Genomic DNA, 23,417 nt, shown 5'->3' on the forward strand with positions numbered 1-23,417 from the left:
GTGATCAAGATCCCGTTGGTTTCTATCCCATCAAAATCCTGCAAGGTGAAAACGATCAAGATCCCGTTAATTTCTAACATATCGAATCAAAATTCTGCAAGGTGAAAACAATCAAGATCCTGTGAGTTTCTAACATAGCTGCATTGTGTAAGGTGATCAAGATCCTGTTGGTTTCTAACATATCTCATCAAAATCATGCAAGGTGAAAACGATCAAGATCCCGTTGATTTCTCACATATCTAATCAAAATTATGCGAGGTGAAAATGATGAAGATCCCGTGGATTTCTAACATAGCTACATTGTGTAAGGTGATCACGATCCCTTTGGTTTCTAACATATCCAATCAAAATCCTGCAAGGTTAAAACGATCAAGATCCCGCGGGTTTCTAACATAGCTGCATTGTGTAAGGTGATCAAGATCCTGTTGGTTTCTAACATATCTAATCAAAATTCTGCAAGGTGAAAACAATCAAGATCCTGTTGGTTTCTATCATATCTCATCAAAATCATGAAAGGTGAAAACGATCAACATCCCGTGGGTTTCTAACATATCTAATCAAAATCTTGCAAGGTGAAAACCATCAATATCCCGAGGGTTTCTAACATAGCTGCATTGTGTAAGGTGATCAGGATCCCGTGGTTTTCTAACATAGCTGAATTGTGTAAGGTGATCAAGATCCTGTTGGTTTCTAACATATCTAATCAAAATCCTGCAAGGTGAAAACGATCAAGACCCTGTTGGTTTCTGACATATCTAATCAAAATTCTGCAAGGTGAAAACGATCAGGATCCTGTGGGTTTCTAACATATCTAATCAAAATCCTGGAAGGTGAAAACGATCAGGATCCCGTGGGTTTCCAACATAGCTGCATTGTGTAAGGTGATCAAGATCCTGTGGGTTTCTAACATATCTAATCAAAATTCTGGAAGGTGAAAACGATCAAGATCCCGTTGGTTTCTAACATTTTTAAGCAGAATTCTGTAAGGTGAAAACGATCAAGATCCCGCGGGTTTCTAACATAGCTGCATTGTGTAAGGTGATCAAGATCCTGTTGGTTTCTAACATATCTAATCAAAATTCTGCAAGGTGAAAACAATCAAGATCCTGTTGGTTTCTATCATATCTCATCAAAATCATGAAAGGTGAAAACGATCAACATCCCGTGGGTTTCTAACATATCTAATCAAAATCTTGCAAGGTGAAAACCATCAATATCCCGAGGGTTTCTAACATAGCTGCATTGTGTAAGGTGATCAGGATCCCGTGGTTTTCTAACATAGCTGAATTGTGTAAGGTGATCAAGATCCTGTTGGTTTCTAACATATCTAATCAAAATCCTGCAAGGTGAAAACGATCAAGACCCTGTTGGTTTCTGACATATCTAATCAAAATTCTGCAAGGTGAAAACGATCAGGATCCTGTGGGTTTCTAACATATCTAATCAAAATCCTGGAAGGTGAAAACGATCAGGATCCCGTGGGTTTCCAACATAGCTGCATTGTGTAAGGTGATCAAGATCCTGTGGGTTTCTAACATATCTAATCAAAATTCTGGAAGGTGAAAACGATCAAGATCCCGTTGGTTTCTAACATTTTTAATCAGAATTCTGTAAGGTGAAAACGATCAAGATTTTGTGGGTTTCTAACATAGCTGCATTGTGTAAGGTGATCAAGATCCTGTGGGTTTCTAACATATCTAATCAAAATTCTGCAAGGTGAAAACAATCAAGATCCTGTTGGTTTCTATCATATCTCATCAAAATCATGAAAGGTGAAAACGATCAACATCCCGTGGGTTTCTAACGTATCTAATCAAAATCTTGCAAGGTGAAAACCATCAATATCCCGAGGGTTTCTAACATAGCTGCATTGTGTAAGGTGATCAGGATCACGTGGGTTTCTAACATAGCTGCATTGTGTAAGGTGATCAAGATCCTGTTGGTTTTTAACATATCTCATCAAAATTCTGCAAGGTGAAAACGATCAAGACCCTGTTGGTTTCTGACATATCTAATCAAAATTCTGCAAGGTGAAAACGATCAGGATCCTGTGGGTTTCTAACATATCTAATCAAAATTCTGGAAGGTGAAAACGATCAGGATCCCGTGGGTTTCCAACATAGCTGCATTGTGTAAGGTGATCAAGATCCTGTGGGTTTCTAACATATCTAATCAAAATTCTGGAAGGTGAAAACGATCAAGATCCCGTTGGTTTCTAACATTTCTAATCAAAATTCTGTAAGGTGAAAACGATCAATATTTTGTGGGTTTCTAACATAGCTGCATTGTGTAAGGTGATCAAGATCCTGTGGGTTTCTAACATATCTAATCAAAATTCTGCAAGGTGAAAACGATCAGGATCCTGTGGGTTTCTAACATATCTAATCAAAATCCTGGAAGGTGAAAACGATCAGGATCCCGTGGGTTTCCAACATAGCTGCATTGTGTAAGGTGATCAAGATCCTGTGGGTTTCTAACATATCTAATCAAAATCCTGGAAGGCGAAAACGATCAGGATCCTGTGGGTTTCCAACATAGCTGCATTGTGTAAGGTGATCAAGATCCTGTGGGTTTCTAACATATCTAATCAAAATCCTGGAAGGTGAAAACGATCAAGATGAAGTGAATTGTGAATTATATTTATATAGCGCTTTTTCTCAAGTGACTCAAAGCGCTTTACATAGTGAAACCCAATATCTAAGTTACATTTAAACCAGTGTGGGTGTCACTGGGAGCAGGTGGGTAAAGTGTCTTGCCCAAGGACACAACGGCAGTGAGTAGGATGGCGGGAGCGGGGATCGAACCTGCAGCCCTCAAGTTGCTGGCACAGCCGCTCTACCAACCGAGCTATACCGCCCACAAGATCCCGTTGGTTTCTAACATATCTAATCAAAATCCTGGAAGGTGAAAACGATCAGGATCCCGTGGGTTTCCAACATAGCTGCATTGTGTAAGGTGATCAAGATCCCGTTGGTTTCTGACATATTTAATCAAAATCCTGCAAGGTGAAACTTATCAAGATCCCGTTGGTTTCTGACATATCTAATCAAAATCCTACAAGGTGTAAGACGATCACGTACTTGCAAGGTGCACAGGGATCAAGGACCTGCACGTTTTCAACGTACCCGCAAGGTTTAGTAAGACGATCAAGATCCTGTGGGTTTCTAACATGCCTGCAAGGTTCGAGATGCTCCAGATCCTGCAGGTTTCCAATGTATCCGCCAGGTGTAAGACCTAGGCGGCGTGGTTCGGTTGGTAGAGCAGCCGTGCCAGCAACTTAAGGGTTCCAGGTTTGATTCCCGCTTCAGCCATCCTAGTCACTGCTGTTGTGACACTTGACCCACACTGCTTAAGACGATCAAGATTATGTGAGTTTCTAACCTAGGTGCAAGATGATCAAGATCCTGCAAGGTGCAAAATGATTAAGATCCTGTGGGTTCATTATGTAACGTACATGAGAAGTGCATCTTGCAAAGTGCAAAATGATAAGATCCTGTGGGTTTTTAACCTAGGTGCAAGATGATCAAGATCCTGTGGGTTCATAAAGTAACATACCTGAGAGGTGCATCTTGCAAAGTGCAAAATGATCAAGATCCTGTGGATTTCTAACGTAGCTGCAAGGAGCATGAGGATCAAGGTGCTATGGGTTACCAACAAACATGCAAAGTCAGAACGATCAAGACCCTGCAGGTTTTTCTGACGTACCTGGAAGGTGCAAAATGGTCAAGATCCTGAAGATTGCTGAAGTATCTTCAGGATTGAGGACAGTCAGGATCCTGCAGGTTTACTAACATAGATACAAAGTGCAAGATGATCAAGATATTGTTGGTTTCTAACGTGCCTGCAAGGTTGAAGATGATGGAGATCATGCTGGTTGCTAACGTAGCTGTAGGGTGCAAGATGCATTTGGTGATACATTTATTAATATTGTGCTTGTAGGTCACAGAGGTGCAAAGGTGCACCGCATCATAAAAAAGCCAGCAAAATATCACAATATTCAATTTTCCTTCTGCATGAATGGAGGCAAACAACACAAGCAAAGCTATAAAGCCACATTTCCATTGAATCCAAGAGTAGTATTGAAAGGTGTGTGTGTGTGTGTGTGTGTGTGTGTGTGTGTGTGTGTGTGTGTGTGTGTGTGTGTGTGTGTGTGTGTGTGTGTGTGTGTGTGTGTGTGTGTGTGTGTGTGTGTGTGTGTGTGTGTGTGTGCCAAAGTAATTAGAAGAGCCAGGACTATGCATAATTACGAGGCAGGGCACTCGGTGCACCTCAGAGGCTGAATAATGGATTTTAAGTATAATTGCATTTGTAAAGTAAAATCCCCTATGAGTGGGAGTTGAGGGGAAAACGAATGTGAAAAACTTCCCACTTATCCGAGAGACAGAAAAATAGCTCAAGGTTCACAAACTGAATTGATGACAAAATAATATTATTATCATTTAGAAAAATGTCAAAAGTTGATGACTTAATACAGTGATACACATAATGTTTCCTACCACAGGTGGAGAGTAACACATTGAATTTACTTCATGTTTTATTTTTTTTTATGTACAGTACTAATTGAAGTCATTACTCGTATTTTACTTTCTTTTAAAGCCTTGAATTGTACATTTTTATTTGTTACGGAGTAGACAAAAGTGTAAATAAACTCCACAAAAATGCACCTATAACCATTAAATCTGCAGGAACGCCAGTGGCGTGCGGTGAGGTTAATGTCTGGTGAGGCACTGCATCATCACAGTCAGATTTACAAACATATGAACCCTAAATAGTATCTTATTCACCATGTGATTGGCAGCAGTTAACGGGTTATGTTTAAAAGCTCATACCAGCATTCTTTACACAACTGTAGCACACAAAAAAGCACATTTAATAAAAAAAACATTATTATGGTCTTACCTTTCTTGCTGGACATCCACACAGCCAGCCTTTGCGTGTGTACCACGCCGTTTGAAAAGAACGGGTCTTCTGTCCCGAAGTCAAAAGCAAACCTTTTAGCTCCGGCGTTGGTCTACCTTTAATTATTACCTCCTGCTTCGATTGAAAGTCCAGTTTAGAAAACTTTTTTATTTTACATATGTAATCCTCCATGTTTTTAATAAATGTCCAGGCAAGAGGAAATAAACAATCGCTGCACTAATTGACTTGCAAACTTTTTTTTTTCTTTTTTTTTTTTTCTTCTGCGGCGAGGAATGATCTCTGGGATCACTACCGCCCTCTACCACCAGGAGGCCGGATTACTGCGAGCCTCAGACAGTACGTCTTTTGCAGCAGTTTTATGAATGCTCAGCACAAGAAATACGTTACACACATACAGTTGTTGACAAAATACACTGTACATTATATACCTCAGCTAACTAAACTATGCCGTAGTTTAGTTAGCTGATATAATTCATATAGCAATACAGTCTCACTGCACAGCAGCTCAGCAGTTAGCCGAGTCATTGTGCACAATCCATGTTGAGGCACAAATCAGTGCCGTGCCTCAATTGGCTGCTGATCACCGCACCGTCTCTTCTCAGTATTTGAACGGCAAATGTGAAAATAAAAATAAAAATAATCTAAAACTGGTGAAGTTAAATGGAAAATAACTTTAGTATAATCACTGGATACATATAACAATTTAATTTTTTTTTTTTTCTTTTTACATTTTTTTTCTTTCCATGTGTGTTTATTACGAAAGCTATTTGTTGACACTTGTGTAACTGAATTTTTCCCAGTTGGGATAGGCTGTGGTAGTGGAAAAAACTATATATCCGAAATAATCGGGTTTTTTTTTACATTGAGTTTATATAACTGAGAAAATTACGCAGATAATTTCATTACATTTTCATTTCATTAATGTCATAATTTCATTTAATTTACCAGAGTAGGTCTTGAGGTTTTGAAGAAACAAATATTTCTGCAGTGAACTTTTTACACTGAATTTTATACTCTGACATTAAAACAACGTTGATAGCTTGTTGATTTAGCTACTGACGTTGAGCAACTCAAACCTAACGTCAAAACAACCATTTTTTTTTGACAACCTTTAATCAACGTTGGGTTCTTACGTAGATTTGACCGTTGAATATTGGTCATTTCCCAACCAATATTCCACAACACAAATACAACGTTGAAACAACATGCTTTTTGACAACGTTTATTCAATGTCAGGTTGTGACGTGGATTTGACCTTAGAAATTTGGTAACTTTCCAACCAACAATGTGGATCCAGCGTTAGACATCAACGTTGTCTCAATCTAAAAATACAACTATTTTGCAACGTTGTTTCAAAGTCAGTTTTAAAGGACTTGTATGTATAATCAACGTCGTATCAATGTCTTGTGCCTGCTGGGAACACACTGTATTTTTTAAACAAACACATTTTGCTCACAAATTCAATCAAATTATACTGACAATTTCATTACATTAAAAATGGTGTGCAAAAGTTGTGAAAAAAAGGAATCAAAAAGGTATTCAACGTAACTGTTGCGTGACGCAAACAAGACAGCCAGACTGAATGTAGCGAAAAGCAGGAATAAATAGCTCTCTGATTAGTGCCCGGGAGCAGGTGAGCGTTCCGAACACTAATCGGAGGCAGGTGAAAATAATCAGCACCCACGGCAACCAAGAAAACACAAACCCAGGGGTGCTGAAACAGAACTAAGGGAGCCTTTAACTAAACAAAACATGATCTGGGAAACAGATAATGACAAACAATATTCCATTTACATTTTTCTTACTTGAATATTAACCAAGTATTAGTGATATTGTTATTATTAGCGCTGGAGCAGATAAACTATTTATAGCAGTGCCGTTATCACAGAGAGATAATTAGCTTATGTGGTTATGTTGACATCGGCTGGTGAGTTGCTTCGTCGCCTTGGTGTATGGTTATTACAAAAGCTTTTTTTTACTATTTATTTATGAAACTGAATTTTTTGCATTTTTACAGAGTCCAAAAGGACATGGGGGAAATTTTATAATTTATTTAAAAGAAAAATTGTTTTAGACATGTATCTCATGCGCACGAGATACATGTCTAAAAAAATTCAAAAATTATAAAAAATAAAATTTCCCCCATGTCCCTTTAGGGGCTCCGTACATTTTAATTTTGTGAACTGAATGTTTTTGTTTTTTTTTACAGCGAATTATGCTGACAATGTCATTGAAAAAAAATTCAGTTTTAAAATTCAGTGTAAAAAAATTGTCAAAAAAAAAAAAGTGTATAAAAGTTCAGTTGATTAAAATTCAGTGTAAAAATATTCAGTGTAAAAATTTTTTTTTTTTTGACAATTTTTCTGCACTGGATTTTTTTACACTGAATTTATTTATACACCATTTTTTACACAAAAATGTTATACAATGAAGTTTAAAACTTTTTTTTTCCAATGAAATTGTCAGCATAATTTGATGTAAAAAAAAGACCAAATTCCAATACAAGAAGTTCAGTTACATAAATTCAGTGTAAAAAAACCCAAAAACTTTTGTAATAAAATTGTGTTTAAAAAATTCAGTTTATTAATTAAATGAATTGACGAAATGAAATGACATTTTTGTAAAACTGTCAAAATAATTCACAAGTGGTAGACAATGGATGGATGGATGGACGGAATTTGATGTATAAAAAAAAATCAGTTAAAAAAAATTTAATGTGTAAAAGCTTTTGTAATAAAGACACAAATTAACCTCCATAACAGGAGCACTACATCAAGAAGTTAGCACATTTTAAACCAGTGAAAGTGATAAATGGTGTGCTCACATGTGTAACTTAAAAACAGCGTTGCATAAACCAGTTTTTGGAGCGATATTTGCGCTTTACTAAGGCAATATTGGAAATAATTGTGTGATATTATGAGGGGAAAGTGGTAATTTTATAACATTTATATTGCAATAAATAATAGAAAATGGATGGTCGGGTATAACTTAAGTTGTCAAAATGCTTGGCAAAGGTGCTTCTTGGGCCTCGGTCGGCCACCGTCGACTTGCACTAATCAAAACAAAGCTACAGTGTGTTTCCAGCACCCCCTGGCGGTCACCGCTGGAAGCGCCGCGCGCTGGTGGAGTCTACGTGCATGCGCTGGCGCAACAGATCCCCCCTCCCGCGCATGCGCACTGGATTGTTTTGACTGAAAATGCCGTCGGTTTCGAAAACGGCGGCCAATGCGTCTCCTCAAACCGAGAAACCTACCCACTATACGTGAGTACAGCCGCCGCCTACCGGAGCGACAAAGCTCGGCCTGGCCGAAGCGTCGCGTTTATTCGCGCCTCCTTCCCGTCTTTGTCCAAACTCTTTTTGTGTGCGCGCGCTGAAAAGATGGTTGCTTTGTAACATTGCATAGTCCCCCCCCCCCCCCCCCCACACACCCCTTAAAAACAGTCGCCACGCCAGTCCTTTAACCTCCATTGACTAACCCGCCGTGAGTGGGATAAAGTCAACAAAGCGTAAAATGGCGTTCGGGCTTCTTTTAAGCGTGGGGCCGTCAACTTTTCCCCGAGCTCGACGTTGACTTAAGCTAGCCCCGTCTGCTTGTAAATAGCTCGGCCTTATTTTGTGTGTGCCTTCTCGCTACGCGCTTTTATTGACGTACGCTCAAGGGATCCCCGCTGGAGTTGCGTCCGAATCCTTGCGCACTTTCTCTGTGAATAGCGAGCGAACGCCGAGCGACCCAAAATACGGCAGTCTTGTCTGGCGTCGCTCTTGGACTCTTTTATTCTTTCTTCTTCTTCTTTTTTTGTTTTTGTTCAATGGCGGTTGGCGAGCAACCTTCGGGTGTGCATTTCCGCCACCTTCTGAAATGCTGTGTGGACCGAGGTTGAACCCTACTACAAACCCCGTTTTCATATGAGTTGGGAAATTGTGTTAGATGTAAATATAAACGGAATACAATGATTCGCAAATCCTTTTCAACCCATATTCAATTGAATGCACTACAAAGACAACATATTTGATGTTCAAACTCATAAACTTTATTTTATTTTTTTGCAAATAATAATTAACTTAGAATTTCATGGCTGCAACACGTGCTAAAGTAGTTGGGAAAGGGCATGTTCACCACTGTGTTACATGGCCTTTCCTTTTAACAACACTCAGTAAACGTTTGGGAACTGAGGAGACACATTTTTGAAGTTTCTCAGGTGGAATTCTTTCCCATTCTTGCTTGATGTACAGCTTAGGTTGTACAACAGTCCGGGGGTCTCCGTTGTGGTATTTTAAGCTTCATAATGCGCCACACATTTTCAATGGGAGACAGGTCTGGACTACAGGCAGGCCAGTCTAGTACCCGCACTCTTTTACTATGAAGCCACGTTGATGTAACACGTGGCTTGGCATTGTCTTGCTGAAATAAGCAGGGGCGTCCATGGTAACGTTGCTTGGATGGCAACATATGTTGCTCCAAAACCTGTATGTACCTTTTCAGCATTAATGTCTTGGGCACTAATACACCCCCATACCATCACAGATGCTGGCTTTTCAACTTTGCGCCTATAACACTCCGGATGGTTCTTTTCCTCTTTGGTCCGGAGGACACGACGTCCACAGTTTCCAAAAACAATTTGAAATGTGAACTCGTCAGACCACAGAACACTTTTCCACTTTGTATCAGTCCATCTTAGATGAGCTCAGGCCCAGCGAAGCCGACGGCGTTTCTGGGTGTTGTTGATAAACGGTTTTCGCCTTGCATAGGAGAGTTTTAACTTGCACTTACAGATGTAGCGACCAACTGTAGTTACTGACAGTGGGTTTCTGAAGTGTTCCTGAGCCCATGTGATGATATCCTTTACACACTGATGTCGCTTGTTGATGCAGTACAGCCTGATGGATCGAAGGCTTAGCTGCTTACGTGCAGTGATTTCTCCAGATTCTCTGAACCCTTTGATGATTTTACGGACCGTAGATGGTGAAATCCCTAAATGCCTTGCAATAGCTGGTTGAGAAAGGTTTTTCTTAAACTGTTCAACAATTTGCTCACGCATTTGTTGACAAAGTGATGACCCTCACTCCATCCTTGTTTGTGAATGACTGAGCATTCCATGGAATCTACTTTTATACCCAATCATGGCACCCACCTGTTCCCAATTAGCCTGTTCACCTGTGGGATGTTCCAAATAAGTGTTTGATGAGCATTCCTCAACTTTATCAGTATTTATTGCCACCTTTCTCAACTTCTTTGGCACGTGTTGCTAGCATCAAATTCTAAAGTTAATGATTATTTGCAAAAAAAAAAAGTTCATCAGTTTGAACATCAAATATGTTGTCTTTGTAGCATATTCAACTGAATATGGGTTGAAAATGATTTTCAAATCATTGTATTCCGTTTATATTTACATCTAACACAATTTCCCAACTCCTATGGAAACGGGGTTTGTATATACAGTATATATATAGCATATATTGTATTGTGCATCCTATTTGGGTCCCACATCAACCTTAAGAAAGTCAATGACTTCACTATATAAGTGGGTGACATTGTTATCACCAGGAAAGATGAGGTCACCTACCAAGGTTCCATTCTAGATGCTAATCTTTCCTGTGATGAAATGGCAATCAAGGTAATCAAAAAGGTCAACCAACGAGCGAGATTTCTCTATAGAATCTCCTCTCTGGTCAACAAAAGCACCATGAGGATTCTAGCGGGAACTCTCGTTCAACCTTTTTTCGATTACGCATGCACCTCCTGGTACCCCAGCACCTCCAAAACCCTCAAATCTAGACTCCAAACATCCCAGAACAAGCTAGTCAGGTTACTTCTAGACCTCCAACCCAGATCCCACCTTACTCCTACCCACCTTTTCAAAGTGGGCTGGCTCAGGGTGGAGGACAGAGTAAAACAACTTGCACTAAGCCTAGTCTATAAAATCCGCTACACCTCCCTGATACTGAAGTACATGTCAAACTACTTCCTTAACGTAAATGACCGCCATAACCACAACACCAGGGGGAGCGTTAAATTCTCGTTACAATGAGATAAAAGACTAAAAATATATTCCAATTGAAAAAAATATATAAAGACAGAACAATAAAATCATATGGACAGCCATAAGTGTTTACATTTTGCTTAATATTTTTTAATTTACTTGTTTTTTTGTCTGGTTTTGTATTTGTTTTGTATCATCCCATGAGGTGTATATTACTTTTTTTGTTCGGTTTGTACTTCATGAAGTTTTGCACTTGTTGTGTTTTTTTGTTTGTTTTCATTATATTTGGATATATTTGTTTGGTTTGTATGATATCCATTGAATAAGACTCTGTATTATGTTGAAGGGGACAGGAAAATATAATATTTTTCTTCATCCTGCTCCTTCTCAGGCATTGGTGTGTAAATGTGTGTTTAGTTTTTGAGGTTTAATTGTCTATCGATCAAAGATGCACATCAATGAAGGAGATAAATAAACAAATGAAATGAAATTCCTTTATTTAACCCAGTCTTTTAAAAAACTATGTGTATATATACCGTATTTTTCGGACTATAAGTCGCAGTTTTTTTCATAGTTTGGCCGGGGGTGCGACTTACACTCAGGAGCGACTTATGTGTGAAATTATTAACACATTACCGTAAAATATCAAATAACATTATTTAGCTCATTCACATAAGAGACTAGACGTATAAGATTTCATGGGATTTAGCGATTAGGAGTGACAGATTGTTTGGTAAACGTATAGCATGTTCTATATGTTATAGTTATTTGAATGACTCCTACCATAATATGTTACGTTAACATACCAGGCACGTTCTCAGTTGGTTATTTATGCCTCATATAGGCTCCAGCGCCCCCCGCAACCCCGAAGGGAATAAGCGGTAGAAAATGGATGGATGGATGGATAACGTACACTTATCAGCCTGTTGTTCACTATTCTTTATTTATTTTAAATTGCCTTTCAAATGTCTATTCTTGGTGTTGGGTTTTATCAAATAAATTTCCCCCAAAAATGAGACTTATACTCCAGTGCGACTTATATATGTTTTTTCCCTTCTTTATTATGCATTTTCGGCCGGTGCGACTTATACTCCGGAGCGATTTATACTCTGAAAAATACGGTAATGCTTTCTACCCAGAACCCCTTGCAGCACTAACTCTTCCGGGACCCCCGCTACCCCATACCCCCATACCCTCACACCTCAACCCCGCCCACCTCAACCTCTTCATGCTCTCTCAGGAAGAGCATGTCCCAAATTCCAAGCTGCTGTTTTGAGGCATGTTAAAAAAAATAATGCACTTTGTGACTTCAATAATAAATATGGCAGTGCCATGTTGGCATTTTTTTCCATAACTTAAGTTGATTTATTTTGGAAAACCTTGTTACATTGTTTAATGCATCCAGCGGGGCATCACAACAAAATTAGGCATCATAATGTGTTAATTCCGCGACTGTATATATCGGTATCGGTTGATATCGGAATCGGTAATTAAGAGTTGGACAATATCGGAATATCGGATATCGGCAAAAAAGCCATTATCGGACATCTGTATTTCAAACCATAACCAAGCATGCATCACTACAGCTCTTGTCTCAAAGTAGGTGTACTGTCACGACCTGTCACATCACCCTGTGACTTATATGGAGTTTTTTGGTGTTTTCCTGTGTGTAGTGTTTTAGTTCTTGTCTTGCGCTCCTATTTTGGTGTTGATTGTCATGTCATGTACGGATGTACTCTGTGGACGCCGTCTGCTGCTCCATACGCTGTAAGTCTTTGCTGAATAGAATAGAATAGAATGGACTTTATTGTCATTATATTTGCATATAACGAGATTAAGGACTCCAAGTTAAGGTGCGGTAGTGGGAACAAATATGGGGTAAAAATAAATTACACAAGAGGTAATAAAGAAAAAAAATAAGAATTGGAATAAACAGACTACTATCCAATAAAAATAATAAGCAATCGTGTACAATATACAAAACACCATACAAATACAAAATACTGTACAATATACAGAACAAGACAAGAGTACCGGAGTAATAAATAACAATCAGTGTCGGATGTATTGCACTCGAAGGGTAATATTGCACAGTAGGGTATTAGGGCAGGATATTGTATAGGGGTGAATTATTATTATAAGTTAGTTTAAGATGGTGACTGCTCTGGGGAAGAAGCTGTCTCTGAGCCTGTTTGTTCTGGCTCTGATCCACCTGTAGCGCCTGCCCGATGGTAGCAGGTCGAACAGGTGGAAGCCAGGGTGTGTACTGTCCTTGGTGATGCTTTTTGCTCTGTTGAGGCAACAGGAGTTTTGTAAATCCTTCAGGGAGGGGAGGGGGCAGCCAATGATTTTTTGTGCAGACTTTGTGACCCTCTGAATCGCCTTTTTGTCTGCTTCAGTGCAGCTGGCGTACCACACTGTTATGCAGTACGTCAGCAGGCTCTCGACAGCCGAGTGATAGAAGGTCACCATCAGCTGCCTCTCCAGTCTGTTCTTCCTCAGCACCCTCAGGAAGTGGAGTCTCCGCTGGGCCTTCCGGATGACCGCAGTTGTATTTTGGGTCCAGGAGAGGTCAGCAGATATGAGGGTGCCGAGAATGCTGTCGTCCAGCATTCTGTTTTTGTTTACTTTGCAGCCAGTTCAGTTTTATCTTCGTTTTGCATAGCCATCCCTAAGCTTCAATGTCTTTTTCTTAGCGGCACTCGCCTTTTGTTTATTTTTTGGTTTAAGCATTAGACACCTTTTTATCTGCACGGTGCCTCCCGCTGTCGTCTGCATATCGCGATCACGACAAACCATGTTCCTGACATCTACAAAACAATTACCGGTAGCTACCTGCTGCCACCCACTGATATGGAAGAGTATCACACGGTTACTCTGCCGAGCTCTAGACAGCACAGACACTCAACAACGACACATTTGCTGGTTATAAATACTGGTTTGCAAAACATATTTTTAACCGAATAAGGTGAAATTACTTAATCTCCCACAGCACACCAAACAATATCTCTCAGCGCACTAGTGTGTCGTGGCACAGTGGTTGAAAAACACTGACCTATGTGTTCTAGGTGCAATCCTAAAATATCTTTCGCTAACTTATTTCCCAGTATTTCCCTTTCTCTATTTTTTTTCCTACAATGTGTTAAAACATGTCCTATACTTTATATTTGATGACAACAGTCACACCGTCCTGTATTATGTTTCCCTATCAATGTCAAGGAACTATTTAGATACGTATGTCTTAATCTCATTCTAGTAATAATATCTTCTTCCTTCCTATTTCTATTCCTCCTCTCAATACACATACTCTCCTCTGGACTTTGTAATACTCCCTACCTTTTGTTTCCTTATTGCAATTATCTTGCCACTTTTTATTGTGTTCTATCTTAATTATGTTCTTCACATCTTCTTTACTGTGGTTAATCTTATGTTTTAGTGGTCGCTTGTTTTGCGTACCTATGTGCTAATTCATTCCCCACAACTCCTACATGAGCAGGCGCCCAGAGCAATGTTACCACACCTCCCGCTTTATTTATTCTGCAGATTGCCTGATCTATTTCATATACTAAATATTGTCTTGTTTCTGATGCTATGTTTTTTATGCTAATCAGTGCACTGCTGGAGTCCGAGCACACGACTGCTTTTCTTGCTTAATTTTCCTCTATCCAATTAACTGCCATATAAATTGCGACCAATTCCCCCGTAAAAAACGATAATTTATCACTGATTATTTTATTTAATACTAATTTTCCTTGTAGGATAACTGCTGCAGCTCCTACTTTATTATTTATAGTTTTTGATGCATTTGTATATATTATGATGTTGTCTTAAAACTTTTCCTCAACCCATTGTTTTATCTGGTAACTATTTAAAGTTATATTCTTTAATAATTGCATATTTACATTTGGGTTATCGTACATCCACGGTGGTATTGCGGGTATTGGTACTGTAGGGCTAACTTTAATATTGTCAATTTGAGACTCTTTTATTTGTACGTTTTGCTCGTTAAGAAAACATTTTAGCGTGTTTTTTTTCCCTTTTATTTCAGCTACTTGAAGGAGTTTAGGACTGAGCAGTGCCCGTTGTTCCTGCAGCACAAGTGCACGCAGCACAGACCGTTTACGTGTTTCCACTGGCACTTTCTCAACCAGAGGAGGCGGAGACCCATCAGGAGGAGAGACGGAACTTTTAACTACAGCCCCGACGTCTACTGCACCAAGTACGACGAGACCACCGGCATCTGTCCCGATGGAGACGAGTAAGTAGTTTTCATGCTGCGGTGTGGCCAATCCAATCCAATCCACTTTATTTATATAGCACATTTATACAACAAGAATGTTTCCAAAGTGCTGCACAGCCATGTTAAAAACAATATTAAAAACAATGTTATGCTACACCAATGACTGAATACAAACAAAAAATAAATGAATAGAAAACCAATATAAAAACAATATAAAAAATAAATATGATTAAAAACGATTTTAAAGGGAAAAAACCAATTAAAACAATAAAATAGACATCAACATTTATAAAAAACACAGAGGACAACAGAGGACAGAAGACCACACCAAAACATCATTACCTCCGCTAAGGGTTCAATTTCCATCTATAAGCTTCTTAACTGATTAATCACGATTCCATTGGAGCTAAACTTAGATTTTGAAAATGCTTCCAATCTGTTACAAAATACAAATTTACTTAGTTTTTTCAGCATCATAAAAAACTTTGGACAGCTTAAAGGCAACATACACTTTTTTGGAGTTTTGCCTATCGTTCACAATCATTATGTAAGACAAGAAGACTGATGTATTTTTTTATGAATTGTAACTTATAAAGAAACGTAAATAAAAGTCCGCTTATAATGGAGTCAATGGGAGGTCCTCTTTTCAGGCAAGGCAACTTTATTTGCATAGCGCTTTTCATACACAAGGCAGACTCAAAGTGCTTCACGGACAACAAAGTGAAATGAAAGAAAATAAAAGCAAAATTAAAATGCAGACAATAAAAATAAAAACACTGCAGACGTTAAAAGTTAAAAGATTAAAAGATTTAGCTGAAAGCTAAGGTGAACATAAAAGTCTTCAGTCTAGTTTTAAAGGTAGTCAGAGTTGGGGAAAGTCTGACATCTTCAGGAAGTTTATTCCAGCTATTTGTTGCATAGTGACTGAATGATGCTCTCCCTTGATTTGAGTTTACTCTTGGAACCGCTAACAGATTGGTCTCAGAAGATCTTAGTGATCTAGAGGGCTTATATAGTGGGAGCATATCAGTAATATACTTCGGCCCTAGACCATGTAGTGATTTATATGTGAGCAGGAGGATTTTGAAATTCATTCTCTGATGTACAGGGAGCCAATGTAAGGATTTAAGAATTGGTGTAATGTGCTCACATTTTTTGGTCTTTGTTAGAACTCTAGCAGCAGCGTTTTGAACAAGCTGTAGCTGCCTGACAGTTTTTTTGGGAAGACCTGCAAGGAGACCATTACAATAGTCTAGCCTACTGGTAATAAAGGCATGTACAAGTTTTTCAAAGTCTTGAGCTGACATGAGCTCTCGAAGTCTTTTTACATTTTTGAGGTGATAGTAGGCCGATTTTGTTACTGATTTGATGTGACTGTCGAAATGTAAATCAGAATCTAAAATAACCCCAAGATTTCTGGCTTTATTTGAGGTTTTCAGGGACAGTGATTGAATGTGTTGGACGACTTTAAACCTTTCTTTTTTAGCACCAAAAACAATTATCTCAGTTTTATCTTCATTTAGTTGTAGGAAATTTTGGCACATCCAGTGTTTGACTTGCTCAATGCACTGGCACAGAAGATCTATGGGGCGATAGTCATTTGGTGATAGCGCTACATAGATTTGGGTGTCATCGGCATAGCAATGATGGTCAATGTTATTATTTTGCATGATTTGTCCTAGTGGGAGCATATAGATGTTAAATAAAGTCGGCCCCAAGATTGAACCTTGGGGGACTCCACACGTTACGTTGGTTGGTTCTGATACAAAGTCACCAATGGAAACAAAATAGTTCCTATCTTGTAGATATGACTTGAACCAGCTTAAAACTGTGCCTGAGATCCCCACCCAGTTTTCCAACCTGTCCAAAAGTATTGAGTGGTCGACAGTATCAAATGCAGCACTGAGGTCCAAAAGCATTAATACTGAAGTTTTGCCAGAGTCTGTGTTTAGACGGATGTCATTTATAACTTTATCTATGCTATGAAGAGGTCGAAATCCTGACTGGAAGTTGTTGTGGCAGCCAGTAGAAGCCAAGAAGTGATTTAGTTGTTGGAGGACAACTTTCTCAATTATTTTACTTATGAATGGTAGATTTGAAATTGGTCTGTAGTTGTTGATAACAGAGGCATCTAGGCTCTGCTTTTTTAGAAGAGGTTTAATGACTGCAGTTTTGAAAGCCTTCGGGAAATTGCCCGATTGAATAGAATTATTAACTATTTGCAAGACGTCTGTTGATAGGCAGTCAAAAACATTCTTAAAGAAGTTGGTAGGTAAAACATCAAGGCAGCAGGTGGATGACTTTAGAGCTGTCACCGTTTCCACTAGAGTTTTAGAGTCTATGGCATTAAAGCTTGCCATCATTGCTGTGTTACTTTTGCCTAAATGGGTTGGTGATCCAACTTTTTTACTTGAGATATTGATGGTGCGTCTGATGCCTTCAATTTTATCAGTATAAAAGAATGCAAACTCATTGCATTTCTGCGTGGAATGGAGTTCGGCTGGTATTTGTGTTGGTGGTTTAGTCAGTCTGTCAACGGTTGCGAATAGGGGTTTGGCCTTATTTGTGTTGCTGTTTATGATATTGGAGAAGAATGTTTCTCTAGCACTTTTTAAGACTAAATTGTAGGCCTGGAGGCTCTCTTTATAGATGTCATGGTGAATATGAAGTTTTGTATTCCGCCAGATTCGTTCAGCCTTCCTGCACTCTCTTCTCTGGGCTGTTACAGCAGCAGATTTTCTCCAGGGTGCCTTTTGCTTGCCAGAAATCGTTTTAACTGTAACAGGTGCAATGATAGCTATGATATTCACAATTTTGGAATTAAAGTTGCTTACAAGATCATCAGCATGATATGGGTTTAGAGGTGGTAGTGAGGAGATGGCGTTTTTAAAGAGGACATTAGCATGTTCATTTATGTACCGCTTTTTGACATTCTTTGATTCTGTTTGTGTGTCCGGAATTACAGAAATATTAAAGAAAACACAGAAATGATCAGACAATGAAGGATCAATCACAAGAACATCAGAAACATTGAGACCTTTTGTGATAATCAGGTCCAGAGTGTGTCCCTTACAATGAGTAGCCTCTTTCACATGTTGAGACAGTTCAAATGTGTCTAAAATAGTAAAAAGTTATTTTGCGCCCTTGTCATTTAAATCGTCAATATGAAAATTAAAATCACCAGTTATAACCAGGCAGTCAAAGTCAGTGGAGATGCTAGACAATAATTCAGTAAAATCATCGAAAAAATTTGCAGAATATTTAGGTGGCCTGTAGATAATTAACAAGAGAATTTTGGGAGAGCATTTCAACACAGCACACAGGTATTCAAATGATGTAAAATCACCAAGTGACATCTGTTTCCCCTGAAACATGTTTTTAAATATAGCAGCAACCCCTCCACCTCTTTTCCACGATCTACATATATCAATGAAGTTATAGTTGGGGGGTGCTGTCTCGATCAGAATGCTTGCACTGTTATTTTGTTCCAGCCATGTTTCAGTTAAAAACATGAAGTCAAGTTTAGAAGTGGTAATAAAATCATTGACTAAAAATGATTTGCTATTCAGAGACCTGACATTGAGCAGACCCATCCTGATGGTGTTATTGACAGGCTTTGATGTTGGCTTTGATTTGGAGAGAATAGGAATGAGATTGTTTAGGTTAGCAGGGTGGCTAAGTTTCCCAATGTTTACTCTCTTGTAGTCACAACAGGAATGTAGAAGGTGCCATGATTTGATGTAGGCAACCTTGGGACCAGCTGATAATGTGGTCTACTGCTGAACCCTTTTCTGTATCAGAAATATTCAGGACTGCTGTCAGGGCGAGGCAGGGTTTGCCGTAAGGGGGAGGGGGAGTAAGCAGCGTCAGAGCTGGGACGAACTACTGAAGGTGGACGTTAAAGGCGTGTAAGGGGTTGGCGTGAGAAGGGTGAAGTATGGCTGGGGGGTTGTGGAGCACGCCTTCGTGGAGGGGGTGGTGGAGGTGAGCGATGATCTAGGGGGGTAAAAATTGGAGTAGGGCGGGGCGTGAGTGGGGGTAGCTCCCGGAACTCCAAGGGGGAGAAGGGGGGAGAAAGGTCTACTTGAGGGAGGGAGAAAGATGGAGACGTGGATGGCTTGGGGGATGTGGGGGAGGGATCTTCACACGCATTCAGAATGGAGGGAGGGGCGGTAGAGGAGGATAGACACCTCTCCTCTTTGCTCTGGTGTATCTCATGGTCGACGTTCTCCTTTTGCAATGGCGGTCCTCCTTCGACGTTCCTGATAGGCTGTGTTGTGTCTTCCTTCCTCGGTGGCTCCTCTTGTCTCTTGTCCTTGGCAGTGATGATAGATGCAAGATGCATTAAGTGAAACATGTTGTTCATGAATAGCTTTACTCCCATCTTATTTAGGCAAAGTCCGTCTGCCTTAAAAAGATGCCTGCGGTCCCAGAAAAAGCTAAAATTGTCAATAAAATGCATTGAACGAGCAAGAAGTGCACTTGATAGCCACTCATTCAGCGAGTAAAGTCTACTGAATCTCTCAGCTCCTCTCCTGATTGGGGGTAGAGGACCACTGATAAAAATGTCAGCATTCACAGCGCTGACTGTTTCAAAGAGTTTATTGAAGTGCTCTTTCAGCTCTCTTGATTGTTGTTTTACAATGTCATTAAAACCAATGTGCAGGATGATATTTTTCACATTTGGGTGTGCAGCGACAATTTCCAGGATTCTTTTTTCCATGTCAGATACCATATCCTTCGGAAAGCAGAGTACTTTGGTGTTATTATTGCTTTTCATATCTTTTACAGAAAAGTCCCCCACAATCAGATTTTCAGGAGCTCTCGTTAGCTTTCTCTGTGGTGTAAAGTTAGCAGGTCTTACCCTTCTGCGTGGTGATGGTGGGTTATTCAGGCAATCAGAGGGGGATCCATTGTCCATCAACAGTGGGGCAAACCTGTTCTTTAGTTGGACACTTGCTTGCTGGGGAGGTTTATTGGTAGTTCTCCTCTTCTCAGCTGTCCGCTGCTGTGTCCTACGTGGCAGTGGAGTTGATGACGCAGTATGCCTGGCTGAAGATGGTAGCGCAGGCCAGCCGGTCAGATCAGAGATATCGGGGCGCTGGGTCCTGCCAGATATCCATTCTCCCTTGTCGCAGGGAGGTGGTCTTCTCTTTGGCTTCGCACCAAGTGTGTTCCAGGGAGGATTTTCGCTGGTAGATTTATTACCCTCTACAGGGACCTCCCGTTTCTTCGTAGCTTCATTGTTGCTAGTTAGCTGGGTTTTAGCATGGTGCTGTCCAGTGTTTTCAGTCGACAGGAGTGCTAGAGTGGTGTTGTTGCCACATTGTCCATTCACTTCTAAATTCACTTCCAACCGATTCATTTTTATTTCCAACAGTAAAATCTTCTGTAGCAGTTTGTGGTAATCTTCCGTAGAGAAAGGAGGCATCTTCTGCTGATTACCTTTAGTACTGTAGCACAGGCTCGGGCTCAGGCTTATCTTGAATGGTAGGCCTCCTCGTGTAGTGTTGAGGACGTCGTAAAAATATTGAAAAATGCCTCTGTTATCTAAATGAAAATATAGTCCCACTGGTTTTGTAAGTATCCAAGAGCTGTTGCTCTTTGTGTAAGAAAATAGCAGCAGATAGTAGCAAAAAATGCAAGCAGAAGCGAGAGCAAGCAGAAAAGCGTCCGTCCAGCGCAGAGGACGTAAGATAGTCTAAATAACTATCCAAAAACAGCCAACAATGTTACGGCGGCAGCTGTGTTGGGGCCTTCCTATCTGGCTGGCTTTAGAGCAACTGTGAGCGATGCTGACGTTTCAGGCCGCTGACAAGGTTTGATGCGTTGACGCGCAATGTTTTTTCCTTTCTTGAGGATTGTTCGCAAAAAGCACGCAAAATGTATTCCTTTGCAACAGTGAAATAGTTCCACATGATAGACGCCGTGTTTGTTTACAGTGAGCTCAGGGGAATTTTCCGACCGATTTACAGCAAGGGAAGTAGAAGAAAAGTACGGGTAATCTAATCTCATTGGAGTGTTTCTGCATAGCCCAGGGGTCGGCAACCCAACATGTTGAAAGAGCCATAATGGACCAAAAATACAAAAAAACAAATCTGTCTGGAGCCGCAAAAAGTTAAAAGCCTTATGTAAGTGTTATTTTGAAGGCAACACATTAAGTTAGTGTCTCAGAGGGTTAAAAAACTCCTGGAAATTACTGTCTTGAAACTGCTGAAGGTATAGATGTGTGTGCCCAAGTTAAAGGAAAGAACAGGCTGTCTTCTTCTAATGGATTTATTACAATCTTGGTAACGTTTGCTGTGGTCTGGAACAACATGGTAATGTTTGCTGTGGTCTGGAACAACATGGTAACGTTTGCTGTGGTCTGGAAAACATGGCACACAATCAGAAATGTAGCCAATATTACATACAGATATTGTGTCATGAGACATGCAATTATAAAGGAAATACACAGAGGACATAAGTAAAGGAAATTAAATGAACTCAAATATACCCACAAACGAGGCATAATGATGCAATATGTACACACAGCTAGCCTAAATAGCATGTTAGCATGGATTGTTAGCAAACCACGCAAGTCAATAACATCCTCAAAACTCACCTTTGTGCATTCACGCACAGCATAAAACGTTTGGTGGACAAAATGAGACAAAGAAGGAGTGGCATAAAACACGTCTTTTTGTGGCAGCGACAGAAAGTTGTACATGTAAACCAACTATGGTGAGTTTAAGGACCGCCAAAATTTGTAGGACAAAACGGCGTTGGCTAAATACTGTCATCAGTGAAGCATAAACACAAAATTATTAGGCTTTTTAACAATTAGGAAGGTTTGTGTTATGTTTGTCCTCCTACAGAAACATTATTAAAACAACAAATATATTTTCCACCCATCTTTTTCCATTTTTGAAAAAGCTCCAGGGAGCCACCAGGGCTGTGTTAAAGAGTCGCATGTGGCGTGAGAGCCGCGGGTTGCTGCATAGCCCATTCCACTTCATCGTCTTCACGTCATGAAACTTAGAATACAAAGTTCTTCTCTTCGCTGCTTTTTTTTTTTTTTTTGAGTCAAAGATTTGAAAAAGAGTGATGGATAATGAACAACTGCAGCTATTTTTATATGACTCTACCTGTTGCCGTGGCAACTGTTGCAACTGAGGGTAGAGGGAAGAAAGGATGCAACGCGCGAGGAATTTTTTTTGTGTTGAAATTGGTCTTGTGATGTATTATTTCTAGGGCTAACTATTTCCCTGTTTTGTGCTTCCTCCACCTCCCTTCAGTTGTCCTTATTTACACCGCACTACGGGCGACACTGAGCGCAAATACCACCTCCGCTACTACAAGACGGGTACTTGCATCCACGAGACGGACGCCCGGGGTCACTGCGTGAAGAACGGCCTCCACTGTGCATTCGCTCACGGCCCGATTGATCTCCGGCCTCCCGTGTACGATAGCAGGTGATACTGGTGATTGTGCTTAAGCATTCTACTCACAAGACATTTCACGTTATAAGCATCGGCTGTTGTTGAAGCACTGATTCAAAACATACATTTTTATTTACAAAAAATATAAAATGATGTTTCCAATCATATTTTTTTAAATTTAAGGCATAATGTAAAACAATATATATTTAATTTGAATCACTTCCACTGATTATTTTAATTATGTTTAAATTGTGCCTTTCTCTGCTCATCCACATAAATATTAAATGTTTAATAAAAAAAATCTTTAGATTTTTTTACATTTTCATTAATTTTTGTAATTTGCATTTATATAAAATTAAAACACAAAAACATATTTAATTTGAATCAGTTCCACTTCGTTAATTATTTTAATTATGTTTCAATTGTGTCTGGTGTGCTCATCCACATAAATATTAAATGTTTAATTCAAAAAAAGAAAATCTTTATATTTTTCCTATTTTTATTTATTTTTGTTATTTGCATTTATATAAATGTTTGGAAAAAAAACATATTTAATTTGAATCGGTTCCACTGAGTTAATTATTTTAAGTCTGGTTCAATTGTGTTTTTGTGTGTTCATCCACATAAATATTAAATGTTTAAGTTAAAAAAATATTTTTGTAAAATATTTTTTTCACAAATTAAATGTTTTAAACAAAAAAAAAAAATGTAAAAAAATATTTAATTTGAATCAGTTCCATTATTTAAATTTCCCTTAAATTGTTTTTTTGTGTGTTCATCCACATAAATATTAAGTGTTTGATTAAAAAAATATATATTTTTATAATTTTTTCTAATATATATATATTTAGTAA

General features: G+C 39.2%; 1 protein-coding gene across 5 annotated transcripts in view; it reads left to right on the plus strand.

Moving 5' to 3' along the window:
* The window catches only part of unkl (unk like zinc finger), a 54,027-nt gene that overhangs the window by 12,049 nt on the left and 18,561 nt on the right, over positions 1 to 23,417 (plus strand). Inside the window, exons 1-4 of one of the 5 annotated variants that reach the window (XM_062049988.1) lie at positions 8,125 to 8,182; positions 13,302 to 13,473; positions 14,951 to 15,160; positions 22,420 to 22,596. In XM_062049988.1, the coding sequence (XP_061905972.1) occupies positions 13,442 to 13,473; positions 14,951 to 15,160; positions 22,420 to 22,596 (419 nt within the window). In that variant the 5' untranslated portion in view covers positions 8,125 to 8,182; positions 13,302 to 13,441. Of the gene's footprint in view, positions 1 to 8,021; positions 8,183 to 13,301; positions 13,474 to 14,950; positions 15,161 to 22,419; positions 22,597 to 23,417 lie in introns of those variants that run through there. The other 4 variants (XM_062049987.1, XM_062049986.1, XM_062049985.1 and 1 more) reach the window with 4 other exon arrangements.

The sequence above is a fragment of the Entelurus aequoreus genome, linkage group LG06, assembly GCF_033978785.1.
Source record: "Entelurus aequoreus isolate RoL-2023_Sb linkage group LG06, RoL_Eaeq_v1.1, whole genome shotgun sequence".
In the NCBI taxonomy this organism is placed as follows: Eukaryota; Metazoa; Chordata; class Actinopteri; order Syngnathiformes; family Syngnathidae; genus Entelurus; species Entelurus aequoreus.